The sequence below is a fragment of the Centropristis striata genome, chromosome 22 (genome assembly GCF_030273125.1).
Source record: "Centropristis striata isolate RG_2023a ecotype Rhode Island chromosome 22, C.striata_1.0, whole genome shotgun sequence".
NCBI lineage: Eukaryota > Metazoa > Chordata > Actinopteri > Perciformes > Serranidae > Centropristis > Centropristis striata.
This window is the reverse complement of record NC_081538.1, coordinates 5032132-5055174: the sequence shown is the minus strand read 5'-3', so window position 1 is coordinate 5055174 and position 23043 is coordinate 5032132. Positions and strand designations below refer to the sequence as shown.

At 38.6% G+C, this 23043-nt stretch overlaps 1 protein-coding gene across 4 annotated transcripts; it reads left to right on the top strand.

Annotated features, from left to right (window-relative positions):
• The first annotated feature begins 336 nt into the window (after positions 1 to 336).
• Positions 337 to 22225, top strand: LOC131961066 (proline-rich protein 5-like). Of its 4 annotated transcripts, none has more exons than XM_059326345.1 (10): positions 337 to 354; positions 8240 to 8329; positions 11682 to 11858; positions 13460 to 13540; positions 14352 to 14458; positions 15645 to 15736; positions 16455 to 16595; positions 19706 to 19850; positions 19969 to 20274; positions 21154 to 22225. In XM_059326345.1, the coding sequence occupies exons 2-10, from the start codon at positions 8304 to 8306 to the stop codon at positions 21513 to 21515; spliced, it is 1437 nt and encodes a 478-aa protein (XP_059182328.1). In that variant the 5' UTR covers positions 337 to 354; positions 8240 to 8303; the 3' UTR covers positions 21516 to 22225. The 4 variants fall into 4 exon arrangements, with proteins under 4 accessions (XP_059182328.1, XP_059182329.1, XP_059182327.1 ...); XM_059326346.1 differs by lacking the exon at positions 337 to 354 and adding an exon at positions 3842 to 4061 and having other exon boundaries at positions 11685 to 11858; XM_059326344.1 differs by lacking the exon at positions 337 to 354 and adding an exon at positions 3842 to 4061.
• Positions 22226 to 23043: the final 818 nt, after the last annotated feature.

The window sequence follows — 23043 nt, the reverse complement described above, 5'->3', positions numbered from 1 at the left end:
TGTTTCCTTTGGCCTGAGAGCAGCTTTTCTCCCCTCGTCTGTTTACACAGCCCAGATTAACATGGCACCGAGTTTTAAATGGTGCACCAGTTTGTCTGCAGATAGACTCTGTGTGTGTATTTCTGGACATTTTTGGTAAAAAGGGCACCTAAGTGCTTTTTCCTGTCCACATGTGGTCCTGACAGAGCATGTTTGTGTTTCCTCTGTGTGTGTGTGCGTGTGTGTCAGCCTAATGTGAGTTTGTGTGTGTTTAAATAGACTGGAGGAGATGGAGTGTAGCTGAACACAAACAAACACTGTGTATCTCTATACAGGGCATCCGTCCCGTAGCCAGAAGGTCACCAGGAACAGACTGTAAGTCAGAGCTTCAGATTCCTGAATATCTTCATTATAAATTTGATTTGATGTGGAGAAGTAAGTTTAGGTGTACAGTACAGGCCAAAAGTTTGGACACACCTTCTCATTCAATGCGTTTTTCTTTATTTTCATGACTATTTACATTGTAGATTCTCACTGAAGGCATCAAAACTATGAATGAACACATATGGAATTATGTACTTAACAAAAAAGTGTGAAATAACTGAAAACATGTCTTGTATTTTAGATTCCTCAAAGTAACCACCCTTTGCTTACTAGAATATAAGACATGTTTTCAGTTATTTCACACTTTTTTGTTAAGCACATAATTCCACATGTGTTCATTAATAGTTTTGATGAATTTACAATGTCAATAGTCATGAAAATAAAGGAAAACGCATTGAATGAGAAGGTGTGTACAAACTTTTGGCCTGTACTGTACCTGTGATGAAAGAAAATAGTGCTTTCCACTTCCTGAAAATGAATCAGTGAAATCTCTTCACCATTTGTGACATTTGTTTGTTAATCAGCCTTCTTATAGCTTACTCATCTCTTGGGAAATCCCAAATTGTTAGTTGGTCCAAACAAAAAGTGTATAATGTTATGAAAGTGGAAAGTGGAATTTTACTTGTAAAACTACAGAAATTGTAGTTTTCTCGTTTTTGAAACCTGACATTAGTAACAAGGGGAAGCCCTCACCATGTGAAATCACCTGAAACTAAAGTTCTCAGAGAGTGAGAGGTGTTCAGTGTTTCACAGAGGAAATGAAAAGCAAAGCCAGGGAGACTGAGAGCAACTCATCCTGATATAAGCTTACAGGTTTCACACTTATAAGGAACCACACACGATTTTGAATTTAAATGACCTCAAACACCCACATTTGATTATATAATGATATGACACTGGAAAAGCTTTTGTCTTACAGAAATAAACGGCATGCAGCTCATTTTATTATCATGTGCACTCTCACAGCGGGCTTTGTGGTTTTGAACCTACAGCTTCCTCATTAAAATCAACTTCAAAGTGTGCTGTAAAAGTGCAAACTGGCAGCTATAAAGACACAGAAAAGCAGTGTTGCTGCTGTTATACTGCAGAAATAGAGGAGCATCAGAATGGATCTTTTTCACATTTTGGGATAACCTTTAACCCTGTGCTCTTGCCATCAAAGTATAGTGAAAATATACTGTATCCAAAGAGCAAAAATAGGCTCATCATTTGCATAAAAATTTGGTGATACATGTAATAATAATGTGGAAAAGGTGATTGACTATTTAGGTACAGTGGGAATGCAGGTCTGTCCTGTATTTCCTGATATCAGTCACTTGCACAGATACACATTACCCAAACACACCCACACACACACACACACGCAATGACTACACACATGCACACACTAGTTATAACCAGGTTTATATTCAAGCCACAAGCATGAGAGAATGTTACAAAACTAACACTTGCTAACTGCAAGAAAAAACTCACATGACTCATTTACTGACTGGTTTGTGGTGGGACGCATGTTGCTGATCACACACACACACACACACACACACACACCAACATGGTCTCACAGGAAACCGTGGAATAGCCACGGAGTCACTCAAATTTCCGTGAAACTGACACAGATTTTGCTACAATGCAAGTTAATGACAGTCATATCCCGTGGCCATTCCAACATACAAAGTGATTATGTACATTCACTGAGTGAATATTTAGAAAATAAAACATCTATTTCTCGCTAGTAATGTGATCAAAATCCATTTTTATGCAGAAACTAAGTCAAAATATTGATTTTTTCACTAAAAATGAGAGAACTGCCCGTCATGTTTTTTGTTCTGACCGCCAGAACCTTGAAAGTCACGTGACTTGGAACAAACCAATAGGAACAAATGTCCATGGAATAGCCACGGGATATGACTGTCATTAACTTGCATTGTAGCGAAATCCGTGTCAGTTTCACGGAAATTTGAGTGAATCCATTTTGAGTTAAGCGAATCCGTGGTGAATCCGTGGCTATTTCACGGATTCCTGTGAGACCAGGTTCCACACACACACACACACACTCTCACACACACACACACACACACACACAGAGTGCAGGGGCCACACAGGGTAACACTGACTCTATCAGTTATAGTTGAGAAACTAAACGATATGTGGGGAGCCATGTGCTAGCATTATATGTGATTGTGTATCATATCTGTTTGTGCCAAAGTTGTGTGTGTGTGTGTGTGTGTGTGTGTGTGTGTGTGTTTGTGTATGTGTGTGTTTGAACTTTTAAGATACAATCTGGCCTTAGACTTTGCTACTATAAACCTGTTCCTTATTAAGGGGAGAGTGACATTGCTGTGTGTGTGTGTGTGCGTGTGCGTGTGGTGCACAATCAGTAATTGCACATGCAGTCTGCAGACTGAGTGCAGCTTGTCTGATATGAGTGAGCTCTGTGGTTAATGTAGTAATCTGTACATTGGACAGTGTGCGCGGTGTAAAGCTGATCACTTGAAAATCTAACTCTGCTCTGAAGTGAAAACACACACAGAAGAAGACGACGTGTGCGGCCGCTGAGTGGCTTCACCCTGCAGGCACTAAAAGCACTCAGTGTGATGTCCAGTGTTGGAGTGGGCTGCTGTTGTATTGGTATGGCTATGAATTATTTCACTATGAATTAAACATGATGGGAGTCCAATCTGCTGACAACAAAGACTCCCAATGTTTCCAAACTTGCTGACAAAGCTGCCTCTAAACTGCACCAGAAAGTCACATTCAGGCTGCAGTTTGCACTAAGGAAGAGACTCTTTCTTACTTTTTAGCCATGGTGAAGGGCTATGGTTCATGATACTGTGTGCTTTTTCTTCATTCATATACATATCAGTACAATAACATTTTAGCCAGTATGTTAGTATCGCAATAGTATGTTTTGTGATACTGTAAACGACTCTCAAAAATCAATCTTGACGACTGGAAATCACACCAAAACAATCTAGATTGATAATAGTAATGCAGTTAAATGAAAATGTGTGTTTTTTTTTATTTGGGGTGAACTGTCCCTTTAAGTAAATGTCCTTCCAACATTGCCATATGGTATAGTAGAAGAATTACAATACGGAGTAACACATGAATGAAAGAACTACAAAGAAGAAGGATTTCTTGATTCCTTCCTCATTAATCTGTTTTCGACTGCTGTGTGCATTATCACATACTCTCACACTGACACTTCACACACACACACACACACACACACACACACACACACACACACACAAACACAAATACTAAACCACCAACACTTTCCATAGGCTACATCTCTCACCCATCGACCCCTGCACACACAAAACCTCATGTACGCACGCACACACACCCACACACACTATCACTCTCTGAGACTGTCGCTTCATATGACTCTCTCTCTCTCTCTCTCTCTCTCTCTCTCTCCCTCACTTATTTCCTCCCTCTCTCTCTCTGTCGCGCGCGGACACTCCTGACAGCTCGCGGGTCCAGGTCCACGCAGACTATCGGATCTTCTCAGGTGAACGTGCGCAGCCCTCACGCGCTGTTATCAACGCCAACGAGCTGCGACGGTTGGCTTTTTACCACCGCTGAGACATCCAGCCTTTACACAATTACAGGAGTTATTTTTGGCTGTTTTTTGCGGAATATAAACACAGAGAACACTTGCTATTAAAGGGTGCGAGGAAGACTTCTGAAAAGTGAGTATACTGCTTTAAAAACCCACTCCAAACTTAAGAAAAGCAACTATCCTCTCGTCAGTTCGACAGAAGAAAACCTGGCAAAACTTTAAGCTGTATAAAATAGTAGCATATTATTGCCTTAAAGTAAGCTAATACTTCTATTTTTAGTCCATATAGGATTATAAATATTTTTTAAGGGAGTTTTCACTCCTACTAAATCTAATGTAATGCACCATACTCAAGGATTTCAGTGCATTGCATAATATGAAAGTGTTATATTGCACTCCACAGGTAGATAAGCAGCAGACTTGAAGACTTTTTTATGGGCAGGGTAGCTCATAAAAACAGACAGCAATGATTTGTACAGCAGGACCTCCAACTTGTGGTTTAGTTGTGTGCCAGAGGCTGGTAGAGGAGACAAACCTGCTGCAAGACACATACAACACTTACTTTAGCACTTGTCTGGTGCAGGGTAGTAATTTCCCTGTTGCGCTGCCAATCTGCAGAATGCTATGTATGTATGTGTGTGTGTGTGTGTGTGTGTGTTGAAGCAGATTATGGGTGTTAATTTTCAGCAATGGAGTCCCTGATATCTACTTACAATGTAAACTGTCTGCTGCTGAGCGAGTGGCGGGTGGAGGAGGAGGAGGAGGAGGAGGAGGAGGAGGCTTTACAGTCATAGAAGTCAGGATTGTAAATGAGTGGGAGCTCACTGGTTTCATTGCTCATGAAAATCTGGCCAGAGGCTGCATGAGAGGAAAAACCATGGGAAAAACCATGTATGTGTATGTGTGTTATTCAGACTCAAGACATTTCTTTCTATGGAGCCCAGTGTGATTGACCAGAGCCATGATGACATCAATCTGTGGTCATAATATTATTCCCTTTTTCTGTTTTACCATGAACAAAGAACACATTATTCTTAAAAGTGGAAATGGATTTGTATGAGGACATATCCATAGTCAGTGTATTACCTGCAGGAGATGGCAGTCAGCACTGCCGCACTGTTTGTAGAAGCAGGAGTACCGATACAGAAGCTGAGCAATGTACTAATGTGGATGGGAATACCAGCAAAATGTATTGTAGTCCCATAATTAAGGCACATCTAAAAAAAATCAATAAATGTAAGATTTATTTACAGTTTTTCATTGCTTTACCTTGCCATCAGACAGCCCTTTCTAAAAGGAAACCCAAGCTAGAAGACTAATACCACACTGTGAAATTACTCCACTACAAATAAAAGTCCTGCATTTTAAAACTTACTCAAGTAAAAGTACAAAAGTATCAGCATCAAAATGTACTTAAAGTATCTAAAAGTAAAAGTATTTGGAATGAAGTATGGCCCCACTCAGATTTTATATGTATTCTTAATATATTAGATTATTATTATTGATTCATTTATGTAAGCAACATTTTAAATTTCTCAAAGTAGAGCTCATTTTAACTATTTATGAGGTTTGATTTGAAAAATGAATAATCACTTTAAATGTATCTTGATATTTTATGATAAATCTCAACCTGAAAAGTAACTAATGCTGGCAGCTTAATGTAGTGGGGCAAGAAGTATAAAGTTACATAAAATGGAAATACTCAAAGTAAACTACAAGTACCTCAAAGTTGTACACTATAAAACCCAATGTTGCTTGTTTGTTATTATAACAAAATTTTCCTTTTCAATACAACAAGATTTGTGCAAAAAGTCACTTTAACCTAAAATATTGAGTCAAATAGCAAGAATCATTTGAGGTAACTTCTTTTCCCTTGTTGTCTTGACATAAAATCATTTCGCAGCATTGACACTTAAATATTTAAGTTGAAACAATAAGTTGGGTTTTACAGTGTACTTAAGTACAGAACTTGAGTTAATGTACTTAGTTGCATTCCAACTGTGCTCTCTTCAAATCCACCAGACTCCTTTAACAAAAACAATAATTTAATCTTGCAGAACATGGGTGTTCTGATCTACCACTGCCTCTATCGGTTAGTTAGCTTGTATTATTTTTTGACTTTGGTGTTTTTAAGGGTTCATTCGGATTTGCCAGACTCATAAAAAATATTCTTAATATAGTTTGTGCTTAAATGATATTGATCTTATTTTTTTGGGGTGGCAAAAAATATGTTTTGCTGTTGCCCCTGTTGCCACAGCAGTACATTACTAACTGTAGCTTTCATGCCAGTACTCATTCCTGCTTTTCTAAACTGGGGACGTGCAGACTGCCATCAACTGCAGGTAACTGCACTGACTATGAATAAGCACCTCATACAACCCCACTTAAAAAAAATCTGAACTATCTGCTTACAATCTGTGTCATGCTGTAAGGTCACATGCATTTATGTCAAGAGCACTTTACTCTTCCAATGGGCTTTACAGAGAAGTTGCATGTAAAACTAGATAATGAAAATGAAATAAATATGTAGGATAGAGTAGAAGAGGTAATGCATATAACAGTAGCAGCCAGGCAACAGCAGGTCATGGTTTATATTGCATAGCAACAAATATAGCCAGGAAGTAAAGCCTAAACCACTGGAGAGTCATTAACCTAGGAGCCAAGCAGACAAACACAGTTCTCATTTAAACAACCTGTGATTGCCCTGATCGTGATCTTAACTTCACCAGGGCCCTTATAGAGTACTTAACCCCACCTACAGTAGTTTTATATGAAAATAAAACCGTTTTAACAGTGCAAAGCTTTGAGTGGTGCAACTTTGCTTGCATGCATGCTTTGCAACAAAGAGTCCAACTGTATAGTGGTTCAGTGACACTTTAATGTTTGCAGATTTTTATCTATGCCATTATCAGGCTGCAGAGCAAAGAAAATGAAGGAAAACAGTGTTGTTTTGGTTACCACAGTGATATAGGTCAGGAGGAAGCCTCAGTGTTACCCTGTGTGGCCCTGGACTGCCTGATAAATGTGTCATTCTATCTGTGTGTGTGTGTGTGTGTGTGTGAGTGTGTGTGTGTGTGTGTGTGAGAGCGAGCGAGTAGGGGCATCTGAGTTCGTGGTAGGCTCAAATGACTGTCTCAACCACTTTACTGTAATTTGATTAGAATACTGGACCTTGTTAGCTAGACAGAGACACACCTGTCTGTCTGTCTGTCTGTCTGTCTGTCTGTCTGACTTTGTACTGTAGTATTTTGTTAAACGGTAATGAATGAATGAATGAATTTATAGAGCACATTGCAGCTTCTCTTTTTTTAATGTATATTATTTACGGTGCAAGTCTGTATATCCAAGTCTAAATATACACAAACAGCACATGTTATAAAACATATAACCATCTAATATGTAAATATAATATAACTTGCATTTCTTTGCATTAAACAAAAATATGTCCGCACTGGGAAAACAAAACGTTTTACCTTAAGAGCACTTTCAACCACTCGTAAAATGTTCTCTTATCTAAGAGAACAGTAAAAATAAGAATCCAAGAAATCAGGGCATACAAATATAATAATATAATATATATAATAATACAAACATAATTAAAAAAATTGGAGTCAACTTTTACTCTTAAATGTATATTTCATGCAAAAGCTCTTCCAGTTTGAAATAATCAAGATTTTCCTCCATGTTTCTCAAGACTAACTGATTGAGATTTTTAAACTTATAAATAAGCAGCGTTGACTTGTCATATTAGAATAAAGAACAGGTGTTACTTATGACATTAATGATGTCTCTGATCTATTTGTTAGTCATGACAGTAAGACAGTGAGCCTGATACTGAAGCAGCTAAATCGAATTGAGCCATTATTAATTTTTAATGTTGACACCTGTATGTTTTCTACTGTGACATGTCAAAACATCTCCTAGGAAGAAGGCCAACTCACTTAGCTTTCAAACTAGAAAATCAACTCAACAAAAGCCCATTAAGTTTGTCACGTCAGGTGATTTTGTTTGAAGTTAGATGATTTTCTCTCCCAGTGACTACCTCTGCCTAGGAGTTTATGTTTTCTGTCAGTTTGTTTGACTGTTTATCAGCAGGATTACTGAAAAACTACTGGCCCGATTTCGATGAAACTTGGTGAAAGGGTGTAGCACGGACCGAGAAAGAACCTATTAAGTTTTGAAACTGATCCAGATCACAGGGCGGATACACAAATTAGTTTCCACTTTAGTTTCGTGAGACAGCCATGCTCTTATTGGAGGTCTGCGCTCTCTGATTGCCCTTCTAGTTCAACTTATTTCCTTTTTCAGATGCCTACTTGTCGGTGAAGGTTGCAGAGCGGTGGCTAGGTCACAGCTGTCTGTCAAGGCTAACATGGAGCGAGAGGGCTCGTTAAGGAGGTAAGAACACACACACACACACACACTAACATACACACACACACTCTCACACAAACCATCCAGCAGGTCTCATTCAGAGAGTTTCACTGCCGCTCCAATACTTTTTCTTTTCCTTTTTCTCGCTTTGTCCCCGTCCTTTGAGACACACAAAGGTAGATGAAAGTGACACACACACACACACACACAAACACTCACATACACACACACACACACACACACACACACATACACACACACACACACGCACACACAAACACTCACACACATTCCTGAATTACCTCATTCATTCTTTCATTCATGCAAACATCCCCTGATCCTCCTTTGTTTAGTAATTAGACCGCAGCGTTTTCTCTCACAACTCTTCCTGTTGTTTAAAAGCCAAAAACAAAACCTATCCAACTTCCGGGTTAGACCAGCGCTCTTTAATTTAACCTATACATACACACACACACACACACACACACATATATATATGTTGTTCAGTATGCAGTGGGATCTGCTTTAGACATTTTTTCAACTCAGTGTTTACTCTGAGTCTTCTGCTTCTGTTTTAAGCTTGGCATCATCCATTCTTCAGGAGAACATTTTGACAGAAGTGTTTGTAGATTCAGGTACACTGCACCTTTTCTGAGAGAATTTGGAAGTTGATCCTCACTTTGACGCAAGCAGTGCATCTGTGTGTGTGTGTGTGTGTGTGTGTGTGTCTGTGTGTGTGTCTGTGTCTGTGTGTCTTTGTGCGTGTATCTGAGCCCAGAGCTCCTGTTTCTCACACTGACCTATTTATGTGGAGTTACAACTAAGATCCAAGTTGACAGACGGACCTAAAAACACACTCACACACACACACACACACACACACACACACCTTCTCTCCTCTTCCCTGCCATATTCTTTTACATGCTTCTGATTCTCCGTCCTCTTGTTTTTTCTTTTCCACTTCTTTCCTTTTGTCCCATTTTTTGTCTCTTTCTCCAGCTTTTTGTGTCCAAATTCATTGAAATTCAGTTCAGTTTAATTCCCAAACAGTGTTCAATTGACATGGACCATTACAAATGTATTGAAAACTATGTAGAAAACTAGATAAAATTAAGACATGACATCAACATGTGATAATAGGAGCTTGAATACAACTTCTATCTGTCCTGGGCCCCACACAGGCAGAAAAACAGGAGGAAGTGAAATGTGTGTCACCTTTAAATCCTTCCTCCCTCTTGGCAGCTCTTGGACCTCAAAGGGTTCCTTTGTTCCCCTGTCACAAAAGCTCACAGGGTCACATGGTTGCCGACTGGCACAGACTGGCAAAGGGAGAAAGAGAGAAGAGGGCAGAGAGTAAAAAGTTCAGGTAGGAGAAGTAGAAGGGAGAAGTGAAAGGGACAGGAATGAAACAAGAGAAACTTGGTAAAAAAGGGCGTGTGAAAGAGCGAGATAGAGACTCATGAGGACAGAGACACTTTTTCTCCTCCACTCTCTTCATATACTTTCTTTCATTCAGCTCTGGTTCTGTTCAGTGTGACATGGAGTGGGGATATGTGGTACCTTTTCAGTTACTGGAGTAAGTACGTGTGTGTGTGTGTGTGTGTGTGTGTGTGTGTGTGTTGGATGTGTGTGTGTTGGATGTGTTCCACTCTTACAAAAATTGCTGTTTTATTTCTTTGTTTGAATGAATGAATGATTGTAAACAACTTTCATCCTTTGGGTAATAGAGACAAGCAGCAGTAATATGAAGAACTGCATCTGATGTATTTGGCAGTTTTGCATCAGTTTAATTTACTGCCTCCTGAGTTTCAGCTTTCAAACCTCTTTTTTGTTCCTCTTCTTCCGTACTTTTCGGGCCTTCATTGACACTGATATTACTTTGCCTGTTGCACATCCCTTTTTAAAAAAACCCCAAAACAAAACCCTTTGTTACCTTAGAAGACAAAAATGTACACATGAAAAAAAAACCATAAAACATATGCTGCTATTATTTTACTACTATATTTTACTATATCAGAGTTAAATCTTTTAACCAACATATTCATCATATTAGATATTCATTAATTTTCAAAATGTTTACCCTTAAATGCCTGATGGTACATGATGACACTCTTGTTATGAGAAAAGCAAAAAAATATATATTTTCTGTGTAGTAAATGCTCAGAGGTTTTTTATTTATTTATTTTTAACAGTATGGGATATAACACACTGATTTTGATGCATTTTTTTAATTTGTAGTGTTAAAGACTTAAAAAAAAAGAAAATAATATATATATATATATATATATATATATATATATATAATTCATTATTATTTGTCAGTTGAAACAGGGAACTGAGTGTCTGTGTTTTTTCGATACACACCGTCTAAGAAAATAAAAAAATAATGACAAAAATGTACGTAAGGAACAATGGGTTTATTCATCACGAGTCCCTACCCCCTACTTACCAAAACTAAACCAAAAACCCAACAATTGAAGAAGTGAGGACAGGTGAAAATGTGCATCTGATCAAGTCTGTCTAGATTCAGCTGTTTTGAGTTTATCCACCACATTGGCTTTTACTGCTGAAGCTGAACTCGCTGTTGATGTTTGTTTCTTTGTCATGGACCAACCTCTGCATATTCAGTACATCTCATTCTCTGCCTTTACCTCCCTTTACTGCATGCTCCTCTCTTCTCTTCTTCATCACATCTATATTTCTCACATCACTCTCTCTTTTACTGTTCTTCTCAGTCTCACTTTTTTCCCCTTTCTCCCATTTCTCTCTCAATTTTTCTCCTTTACATTCAGCTTTACTCTCCTCCTGATTGCTCGCCCTTCACCCACTTATCTCTCTACTATATGTTTCCAAAGCAGTATAGTGCATAAGCCTGTGTAAACATTAACAGATGGCTAATAAAAAGTAATCACCCATCAATGGCAGCAAATGTTGTCGGCCATTAAAATCAGGAAGAATTAAAGTGTTGTTGTTTTTTTTGTTAACAGCAGTTGTAACTCACAGTTGTACCATTTCTCTTTGGATTTTCTGCTGATGTTCAGTTTCTCTAAGTGCTGTTATTTATTTTATCTGTTCGATGCAGTATAAACATTAGCATAGACCATAAAACATGAAGAGAACCCATCCTGCAACAGAAAGTTTTGATAGATTTGGAAGTTTCTAAAACAAAATCCACTGTACGTACATTTTACCAGCAAAAACATTTATCTTTTAAGGTTAAACAAAACTTCTATTATTGTCTTTGGATTACTTTAATGCTTTATGTATTTTCACTGGGTTTCACCAGCAGATGTGGAAAAGTGGACTTGGCTGCATCACAATACACTGCAGTTTTTTCTTATAATCATTTCTCTCTTTGTGTCTTTTGGATTTCGAGGAGTCTCCATAGCAAGCTGAGGTTGGGCAGCGGCTCGTCCTCCAGTCTGACCGACCTCTCACAGGGGAGAACCTCAGGAGGAGACAAAGGAGGAACAACTGGAGGACTGCCAGAGGAGTGCAACAGGGACAAAGGGACCCAGCAGAGGAGGGCCGGGGCCAACGCCACCTGGAACAGGTTAGTGTGTGATCTATGCTGTCTTTCTTTTATGCATTTCTAGCCAAAAGAAAGATGTTAAAGTAATGTTACATTACCTACAATATATGTACCTTGTGTTTTGAGAGCATAGAGAATTTAAAACTCACGTGGAGGAAAACATCAATGCTTTTAGTGCTGTTTACAACATGGGGTAGTGGTGCACTTTAGCCTTTTGTAGCTGAAATGTTTTACAACAACACACACCTATAAAAGGACCCTGACCCATTTCCATAAATGAAAGGAGAGGAAAGAGAAATCCCGGCCAACGCTTTTTTCACCTAGCAAAACTTTTTATCCTACATGTTTCACAAATGAAGGAATGAGGAACTCAGAAAGAATTTATTTTGTGAAAGCTATTTTCCACTTGTTCTGAAGTCATAAAAAACAATTTAGCTCAGACTTAGAAAATGGATCACCAGAAATTATTATTTTTTCACTTGCCCCATAGGACTTCTGTATATATTTTACTAAATGTGAATATGTTTTGCATGCATACAACCCGAAACAAGCTGTCACACTTTCATGTTTACTAGGGCTTCAATTAAGGATTGTCTCTATTATCAATTAATCTGACAATGACTTTCTCGATTAGCCATTTGGTCTATGAAATGTCAGAAAAAAAAGATAATCAGTTTATGAGAAATTACTTTGATTGATTGTCAAAATAGTTATCGTTGCAGCTCTAATGTTTACACACAAATGGTCGTTTTTTTTGCTGAAGAAACTGAAGCAGAAAGCTCTGTTGATGCCATTATTCATGCTGTGAATGCAAATATTTTATTACACACAAACACGCATGCATGCACATAGGCATTTACTTTCTGTCTCTCTTCCCTGAGGGTCCATCATCTATCTCTCTTTATCTGCATCCATCCCTCACTCCTCTTTTCATCTCATTCTACCTCATGGAGCCTTTTCTTCTTTGGTCCTGTCTCTCTTTTCTTCGGTTATTTTTATGGTGTTTTCAGCTTCAATTGAAACAAGACAGCAGGAGCTCTCTATCTGCTGGAGGGTTGGTGGTGAAGGTCTCCAAGGCCAGACATTGTTTAATGGGTTCATGCCCCCTCCTGACCTTTTAAGTTACTTCTTTTTCATTTTCTGAACGTTTTTATTTTGTTAACACTTTGGATTTTATGGCTTTAAGAAAAAATATGTAACATTTCTGCATTAAAATGTTCAAAATTATATATTATTATTATTATTATTATTATTATTATATTATCCCAAATGTTTCCCACAATGTTCCAACCCAGAGAAATCTGTATTTCGGGAACAATCTGTTCCATTTTAATCCCTGTCAAATGTGTACAGTTACATTTTATCATTACCACACAATTTAATTTACCACACTCAAGGTTATTTACAGTAGCACTAGTATTTATTTATTTATTTTTTAGTCAAATCTACAATATATCTCAGTTTGAAGGAATGCAAATGAAATGTTGCCTAATGCTGCAGCTAGTTAAGAAGTGATCATGCATATTGTTGATAAAGTGGATTTTCTTTGTTTACCCATTCATCTCTGCAAATGTTTGTCCAAATGTTAAATGCTTCGGTGTGTGTTCTTTTTTTCTCCTCAGCATCCACAACGCAGTGATATCAGTTTTCCAGAGGAAGGATCTGGGGGAAAATGAACTCTACACTCTGAATGAAGGTGTCAGGTTAGCTGTCTGTCTCTTTGTCTGTCTCTGTGACTTTCACACGAGCACATTGGAGCTAGTTTTGTATTTTAGGAAGAAAATTGACTAAATTATAGTGTTTTACTCTGTACTTTCCCACCTTTATTTCCTCCTGGAAACACACACAATGGCAGCTTCAGCGTGCTAAATTTAGTCTTTACCGACACATTAACACAGCAACAGTTTTTGTTGTTGTATCACTCTCGGCTGTTTTCTCCTGCTGTTCTTGGCTGTCTACTGAATCAGAAACACCTTCAAGGTATAAAAGGAAATGACAGGTCGAGGTTACAGAGCTGTGTGTTTAATTGCAGTATGGCTGAAGGTAGTTAAAACTGGGCTGTTAAAGTGAGTCATGTACATTAAATACTACACTGCACACACACAAGTACATGGTGCAACATATAATTCATAAGTAATGAAATTAACAGGATGAGAGCTTCATATTACATTGTAGAAACACAGTAGGCATGAAGATTAGATAAAGTTCAAATTTTCTCTTCCCGTAATAACGGCCAGTGAACTGTCACACTAATCTTTACCTGTGTTAACAGCTTATCAGGCTAAAATCCTGTTGCTGAAATGCTCTTTGTTTTCAGCGTTGAACATCTTTCTCATTTCCTGAGTCTGCTACTGTTTAAACACTGCAGCTTTCCAGTGCATGAGAACTAATTAGTTGTTGTTCATGTTTAGGAGGTAATACTGATGGTGTGTGTGTGTGTGTGTGTGTGTGTGTGTCTGTCTGTCCACGTACAGTTTGTATTCACTCATGCACATGTGTTGGGTTTTTATGCAGACAGCTGCTGAAGACGGAGCTGGGCTCCTTCTTTACTGAGTACCTTCAAAACCAGCTGCTCACTAAAGGCATGGTGATACTGAGAGACAAGATCCGCTTTTATGAAGGTAAGCAAAAATCTACAACATGATATAAACACAAAAACTATTAAGACCCTCAGTTTGTTTGGTTTGTCCTGGTTTCACAGTGCAGGTGAATGGAATCCAATTTAAGTCAATAAATAAATAATAATAATAAAAATATTAAAAATACATGAGTTAATAAATATATAAATAAATATAAAGTCAACAGTTCATTTCAGGTGAATTTTATTTTAATTTAATGTTAATTATTTTTTTTATTTAACATTTACATTCCATCAGTGAGTCACTTCAGGGAAACTGAAGATGCATTGAGCCATGACTAAAAGATTTTTATCTCAATGAGTTTTTTCTCTGAATGTGTTTTTGTCTCAAATGTCACAAGTCTAGCATGGAAAAATAATAATTGACATATCAGATGCCAAGTTACCCTTTGAACTATTAGTTTGAACTGTTTGAGCAAGGCTTTATCTTCCCACCATCACTCTTCATGAAGAACATTTTTCTGCAGCAGTCAAACACTGTATGCAAACACACACACACGCACACACACACGCACTCAGAGTGAGATCGAGTCATTGAAGGGGTGAGAACAAGACACTGAAATCAATTTATTCTCTCTGTTGTGGTAAATGTGTGACCTTTATTCGAAGCACCTTTGAAATGATAACACACACATACATACACACACACACACACACACACACACACACACACACACACACACACACACAGAGATATGCAAGCTTGACTTTAACAGATTTTCAGTGCTGTGGTCACAGCAACAAGGCAGGAAGTGATGCTTTACGTCAATTACACAACATCCAGTCAGTGAGTAACTAAAGATAAGACAAACCACTGCGGTGCATACAGTGAGTCACACACCAATTGTTCTGGCTCATTTGAGAGTAATTTGTGTGTCTTTGGTGTGTGTGAGTGTGTGTTAATAAATATGCCTGCAGAACCATGTTGCAAAATATGAAGCTCCAAAAGTACCTGGTCATTCTCAGAACTAGAAAGCATCGACATTTTTATTAATGGACGGAAGTAAATTGGGATTAAGAACACCAACAATCTCTGCAGTGCCAACAAATCCCATGACGTTCTTAGATAACATGAGGCTGAGATTTTCCAAATCATTGTGTACCTTATCTCATGCTGTCTGCATGTCTTGTAGCTTCTTTGACTTTCTGCTTCTGCTTGTGTGTTATAGGTCAGAAGTTGCTGGACTCCCTGGCCGACACATGGGACTTCTTCTTCTGTGATGTTCTGTCCATGCTGCAGGCCATCTTCTACCCTGTACAGGTAGACACACACACACACACACACACACACACACACACACACAGACAGAGCCATACACACACTTACATGCTTCTATTTCCTATTACAATTAATTGGGATGCATCTTTTTGGTGGCAAAAAGCAGGCTTAAAACAAAAGGTTCTTACTATGAAAAATAAACAGCTGACTCTTTTAGCTTGTCTTTTAGTACAACCAAACAACATAAAACTGAACAAGACATTTGAATCAACCAAAATGTTGCAGTTAATTTTCATTCACTGGAAACACAGTGAAAGGTTCAAAGTTTTCAGACAAAAAGCAAGTTCACGGGCACGGTTATTTGCTATGGCTTTATCCTGATTGAAAGGTCTCCATCATAGCGACATGTCAATCACAAGGTAGCCCCTCCATATAACATTCCCTTATTTATTGTCTATTTTATTCTAAATGAAGCCATAATTTACAAAATAAAGAATCCAATGTAGTGATTGAGACCATAAGATATTTACTGAGGTTATAAATCAAGTAAGATGTAGGGTCATTTTCCCATTTTCTCTTTTTTTTCACTTCGATACAATCACTTCTTTTTGCAATGACTAGAGTCGCCCCCTGCTGGCCATTAGAAAGAATGCATGTTTATGACACCCTGGCATTGGCTTTGCTTTATAGACCCATAGGCTACATCAACTTCTTTTATCCAGTCTATTGTGTTGACCCGTGTGTGTGTCTGTGTCCTCAGGGAAAGGAGCCATCAGTGCGTCAGTTGGCTCTCCTCCACTTCAGGAACATCATCACCCTCAACCTGAAACTGGACGAGGCTCTGTCTCGACCACGAGCCAGAGTTCCTCCTTCTATCATACAGATGCTGCTAATACTGCAGGTACACACGAACACACACACACACATACTCTCTTTATCTTTTCGTTTCTTTTTCATGCTCCTTGTCTTACAATCTCTCACGCTATCTCCACACACACAAACAAACATCCATGACTGATGTAGGATGAGGGAAGAGGGTAAGTGACAACAGATGGAGGATCAGAGGGTACAGAGAGCTTTTTCTTGCAAAGGGATCTCACAGGAAGTAATCTCAGTGTGAACACAGAGCACAGTCGTCTTCCCATGACCACTCGGTACCCTCTGCACCCTGTCTGTGCCTCTGTCTGTTTGGGTCACTCTTTGTCTGTGTGAATTATCCATGTTTACACTGTCCTTTAAAGATCCTCGTATCTCCACAATAACAGAAGAAATCAGCCAGTGACTAGATTGTTTCACACCTCATTATACCGAATAAGTTGTTCAAGCAAAGAGCCAAAGGATTATGGGAAATGTTCTTCTGTTAAATGATGAGAACACAGACTTTCATGTGTCCCCTGGGGATAATTTGTTTCTGTTCATAAACATTTAAAAATAAACTATAATGATCAACTGTAGGCGGCCGATATCACCCAAAGCCTGACCTTTAGAGTTGAAGTTATAACAGTTTCTATATATATACAACGTTGTATATTGCTGAATCAGTTTACTGGATGTAGTTATTTATCAATTAGTGCAGTGACTCATAGCCAAACACAATTAACCTCTTAGAGTTAGTTAATCCCAGGAGGAGCTGACTGCAGTGACGGCAATGGTGGTGAAGAGAGCAACTCCCATGATCCCACGCTGCTTCACAACATCAACAAACCCAATCTTTATTTCTGTTTTGATTGAGAGACCCTTAGCAGCAGAAAATGACATAATGTGCATTTAAAGGACACCTTCATAGGCTTCCCACGACAGGTTGCAAGATGATTAACAGGGGTTTGCTTCTAAAATGATTTTTTTGGTCTAATTTTTGTTGTAAACTTTTATATATTCACAATATTATTCACAATTATCCAAATTTAGTTTAAATAAACCGGCCTCAGAGAAATTAGATTGCTTTGAATTTAGAGTTAGTCATTTATTGGTCGGACGTAAGATTTGGGTCAGGGAGCGGATGCAAGTGGATTAAATGTGTTCTCAAGTGTGTCTGGGAGTATGAACTTTGTGTCTGTTTCTGTGTGTGTTACTTTGGACATCACTGCAGTGACTCATTGACCCAAATCTGCTGCTGCCAGACTCAGACACACGAAAGGGCAACACAGCAAGACACAGGAAAGTATGGAGAGTAAAAAAACAAAACAAGAATAGAACACTGGGTTCATTTATTTTCCTGTTTCATACGTTGTTTAATGATAAATACTGCAGAGTAATTTTAATTGGTCTGTTTTTGTGAATGCGAAGTCAACAGGTAGAGTCCAAGATATTAACCCATTAACGCCTAAAATGCCTGTAAAACCTCAGGGCGATTTTAATATAACCCCCTAAAACCTGAAGTTTTTCAGGAAATCTGGAAGTGTCAACGTTTCTACTAAATAATAGATTTTTCAGCCTCTGTAGCAGATAGAAATGAAATTCAAAAAGTATTTGAGAGCTTATACAAATACTACAAAACGACATATCTGCTTTCCAGGCTTCAATGGGTTAAAGCAGACAGGAAAGCAAGGCAGCTGAGACATATGGTTGAGTTGAAGAGATAAAATTCAGCAGTGGATGTTTGCTGTTTTTGCAACTTCTTGTTTCATCTGTTAGTAATTTCCCTGTCTTTCTGTGACGCCAATTCGACGAAGTCTGGTCTATTTATGTGGTTTTGTTTCTGTGCTGTGGTTATGATGCATTATGCTCAATGATGCAGACTACTGAAACATAATTGATCTCCTCTTTGTATGTGAAGTCAGTGGGTCCACATGTGTCACACCCCTCAGTGTGAAAATTGTCTCAAGTTTATTTATCAAAGTTGTGAAGGCCACTTTGATTTCTGAAAGTTCTGAACCTTTCAAAAAGTTCTTCTTGACTGTGAGTTAATAAAAACAGCATATGGATTTCCACTGATTATGAGGGTAATTTGTTTGCCACTGATCTATCTAAAAACACACAAACATCAAGTGTGCAGTGGGTTTGAGCCTTGCTGCAGAGATGAAAGCTGTAATGCCTGTGTTTCCTGGCAACACTGCAGAAACAATCACTTGAGCCTCATGAAACAAGGAGACGCATCTGAAATAAACAGGCAACACAGGCTCCACATATGCAGAGTGGATGCACAGTGAAGCGGGATGTGTGCAAAGTTGCAAGCTTCCCTTGACGGGGAGGAACGCCCGGTTTATTCCCACTAGGAAAACTGGTTGGGATTGCTTTGATAGTAGATGCAGCTTTTCTTACGCATGCTCTCAGTTTGTAATAGAGTTCTGTTGACATAAAACTGAGACCAAAAACTGGCTCACACACCTTTAATGCTGCTCTAATCTATAGTTTTGTTTCAACAGTGGATCAAATGAGTATATGAAAAGTGAAATTAGTTTTGGCAAATCCAAAATGTCTGCAAGAGAGGCTCAATGATTACATGACTAACTGGTTTGTCAATTGACAGAAAAATAATTGATTCATTGATTAAGTAATTTCTTTATGCAAAAATTATAGAAAATGCTTTTTGCAGCCTCTCAACTATGGAGATTTCTGCCTTCTCTGTTTTATATCAAAATAAACTGAATATCTTTGGGTTTTGGACTGACAAAACAAGACATTTAAAGACAAGCTGGAATAGGACATTTTTCATTATTTTCTAACATTTTATAGACCAAACGGTCAAAATTCCATACTAGATGTTTATACAAGTAAAAGATTGGGACCAAATTCACTCAACACTGAGCTTTTTAACATCCTATTGTTAATTTTCATCCCATTATGTTGGGAAATGTAGCTACTAACTAGCTACTAGCTACTAGCTACTCAGAGACCTTAGATTCTCCTCACAGTAACTGGCAGAGTGTTTGATGAAATCACAGAAAGGCAAATTACACTTTATTTCTGTTGCTCCTGGAAATGTTTTCATGGCTTTTAAAGTTTCCGTCACAACCTGCCAACAAGTAGCAATTACTGGTGTGTGTTTGTATGCTTGTTTGCCTGATGCAGGGAGTCCATGAATCTAAAGGCGTAACAGACGACTACCTTCGTCTGGAGTCTCTCATCCAGAAGGTGGTCTCTCCCTACCTCGGGACTCATGGGTTATATTCCAGAGATGGATCTTCCAATTTGCACTGCTCCTCCTGCCTACTAGGTATGTGTGTGTATATGCGTGTACTGATTATGTGCAATGGAAGTGCTTTTAAAGTGCCATGACGTGTTGTAATCCAAATTCCAAAACAGTCTTTCTTTTCTTCTCTTTTTCTCTGCAGAAAAGCGTCTGCAGCGCTCCTGGCCCTCCAAACCAGGCAGCTCTCCCATCGCCAAGAACCCAGTGGTCCGCTCTAAGAGCTACAACGTTCCCATGCTGACCCCCGTGGTGGAGTATGACACAGACTCCTCCACAGGAGGTGGCACAGGTATCAGACGACACTCCGTCTCTGAGATGACTTCCTGTGTGGAAGAGAGCAGCTCTTTGGCTGAATCCACAACCACTGCCACAAAAAACACCAGCAGGTCCAGCACACCCAGCCTCGCCAACAGCTCTCCAGTTTCCACAGACTCTACTGCACTTTCAGGTACACTAGTAAAAACAAAATATAACAAATGATTGACAGTGGCACCGGATTGCAGAATGCTGTTGTTTCTGGAGTGATCATTGTTTGAGATTACTTTTTAAACAGTTTGTTTTGGTTTTAAAGCTTTTCAATAAAAACATTTTGCATCTTGCACAAACACAGGATTATTTTGCCTGAATTGAATTCAATAGAGTGAACTGACACACAATGGTTCTTGGCTTCTTTACATCATAAATATCAGCAGTTACTATCCTACAAGGCACTAATGTTACATTCTCCTTTCGAACCAAAAAACCTCTAACACCCACTAACATCTGGCTTTTGTCTTTAGAGGGAAAAGTTGCAAGCAGTAGACCTTCCACATTTGATCCAGTTCTTCCGATACATTTGACAGGTTTCACAGAACAGAACTCTGATTTATTGAAATCACATGTTGTAAAAAATTGCATGAACATGCTTTGGGATGTCAAACAGGAACATTACACATCTTCCTTTGCTTTTCTTAGTTCGCAGAAGAGCTGTTAAAGTTAAATATCAGCCGAAATGAAAAGGCTTGGTGAATCTGCAAGAAAAAAAGTTGTTTTTTTTCTTCACTTTTTTTCTTGTAAATCTGCGACTTTTTTCACACAGATTTGCCACTTTAAATCTCTTAAATCTGCAACTTTTTTTCTTGTAGATTTGCCACTTTAATCTAGTAAATTTGCAACTTTCTTCTCTAAATACTACAAATCCATATGGTTCTACGACCTCACAGAGAGACATGGGGACCCCATTTTGATATCCACTGAAGTTACCAAATATAGTTCTTCACCCGATAAAGGGTTAACACAGACATAATTAATGAATTTAACTCTTAAATGTCTACTGTCCTCTGCACAGACACTGTGACCGGCAGCCAGGACCAGCAACCTGGAGATGCCGACAGTCCGGCAGGACCTCACCGTCTCCAGCCGCAGCATCCCTCCCCCTGCATCCTCCCCGAGCCGTCCTCAGGTGAGGACACGCACTGCACAGGCTCACTGGTGTCAGACTCCCCCGCATCCTCCAGAGTGCTGGCTGCAGACACCAGCTCTGGTCCCAGTCCTTCGTCCAGTCTGGAGATCATGATGGATCACATCCCGGAGTCTTTGGACTCTGAACCGGAACACGACGGCATCTTTCTGGACTTCTCACGACTCAAACCCACATCTAAGGAAATAAACACTGACGCAGGCACGTGTGCAAACAATGCTGAGCCATGACGACATTCCTCACACTGCATGACACTTCCTGCTGTTTTATGGACACTTTAGCTCATCAGGGATCCTTTGAAGCTAAATTATTTTTTTAGAAGATGTGGTCACCCATCCCTGGAAACAGATTTAACCTCATGCTGAATGGTAAAAATATAAAATTGGCCTTCTTAGAAAACATCAGCACTGGCCTCTCTTGGAAGCTGTGATCACATAAGTGACTCCTCTATCAGAGGTGATTTTTACCAATTTTTTTCTTATAGATGAAGACTTGGAAAAAACATGGATAACTCATCCCAGGGGCAGTTGCACATGCTGATATATGTTTTGTAATCGTCAAATACCTCTTTAAGAGTAGGGTTTTTCAAAAACTTTGGCTGTCAAATTCAAACTTTTTTTAACACTTCAAATGTAAAAGAAACTCTTCGGTTTGACCAGCGATGCTTCTATATTGTCGGCTATTTTATTAATTGATCATTAAAACATTCATTTTAATTTTGCACTCAATGTTTGCACTAAACCTAAGTCTAAACCATTATCTCTAGTATACTGAGAGAAATGTATTTATAGTTCAAGGGAAGAAGGTGGTAGAGATGGTGTATCTTAAAAATGTAAAAATGCTTTCATGCCTCATCTGTATAAGATCAGTGATACATTTCAGGTGGCATTGTTTCCTGATGATCAAAGCAGAGCCATTTTTGCAGGTACCATCAAAATAAAAGCTGATCCCAGTGCTAATTCAGTCAGTTTAAGTTTAGAGTAGCTTTTAAGTACAGATTTAGTCTGTTAAATGATGAATTCAGTCTTTGCAGCTTGCCAAGCAGATAACAGCCTTCTTCAAAACATTGTTTTGGACATATTTAGCCGTTTTCAAACCTTGGACTTCTTCCTGCCACTTCCTGTCATATACAAATCAACTGAAAGTCGCCTCTGTGTCAGCTCAGAGGATGTGTGAGTCTAAAAGCACTGGTTGTGTTTACAAAGGTCTCTATGAGGGACCAGGGAACTGTTTTAATTTGGTTATTTGAATATTTCCAGATACTATCTCTGCTCTTCACGTGTTATTGGTGCCCACCTAAAATAGCAGAAAGCCATGTGTAAAGACTATCATGGAAGCACAGTATGTTCTCCCCATGTCTTTCTAAACAGACAAACAACGTTTGATTCCACTCATCCTTATTTACACATCTGGAAGAAAATCACTTCCAGTCCACAAACACTTTCTGTCTATGAATGAATGCAGCCTTTTAAGAAATCCGGTGCGCTTTTGGGCCCAATTTAATGTTTCTAAACAATGAGATCAACCTGGTTTAGCAAATACTCAAATGTGCTGTTTCATTCTGAAAAAATAGACTAAAAAGATCTCTCATCACTGTTTATTCTTAATGTCATTAGCTATAATCAACTTCCCAATGACATAACTATATTATTTGGATATTTTTGTTTAAATACAGAAATATTATTTAGAAAATATTATGTAACTACATAAGAACATTATTTAAAAGAAATCCCAAAATATTGATTTAAACCAATAATA

Excerpts from the sequence above, each read along its gene's own strand:
- LOC131961066 (XM_059326343.1), top strand. The coding sequence starts at position 9,844 with ATGGAGTGGGGATATGTGGTACCTTTTCAGTTACTGGA. Across the intron at positions 19,851-19,968 it reads CTGCTCCTCCTGCCTACTAG|AAAAGCGTCTGCAGCGCTCC; the intron begins GTATGTGTGTGT and ends TTTTCTCTGCAG. Across the intron at positions 20,275-21,153 it reads AGACTCTACTGCACTTTCAG|ACACTGTGACCGGCAGCCAG; the intron begins GTACACTAGTAA and ends TCCTCTGCACAG.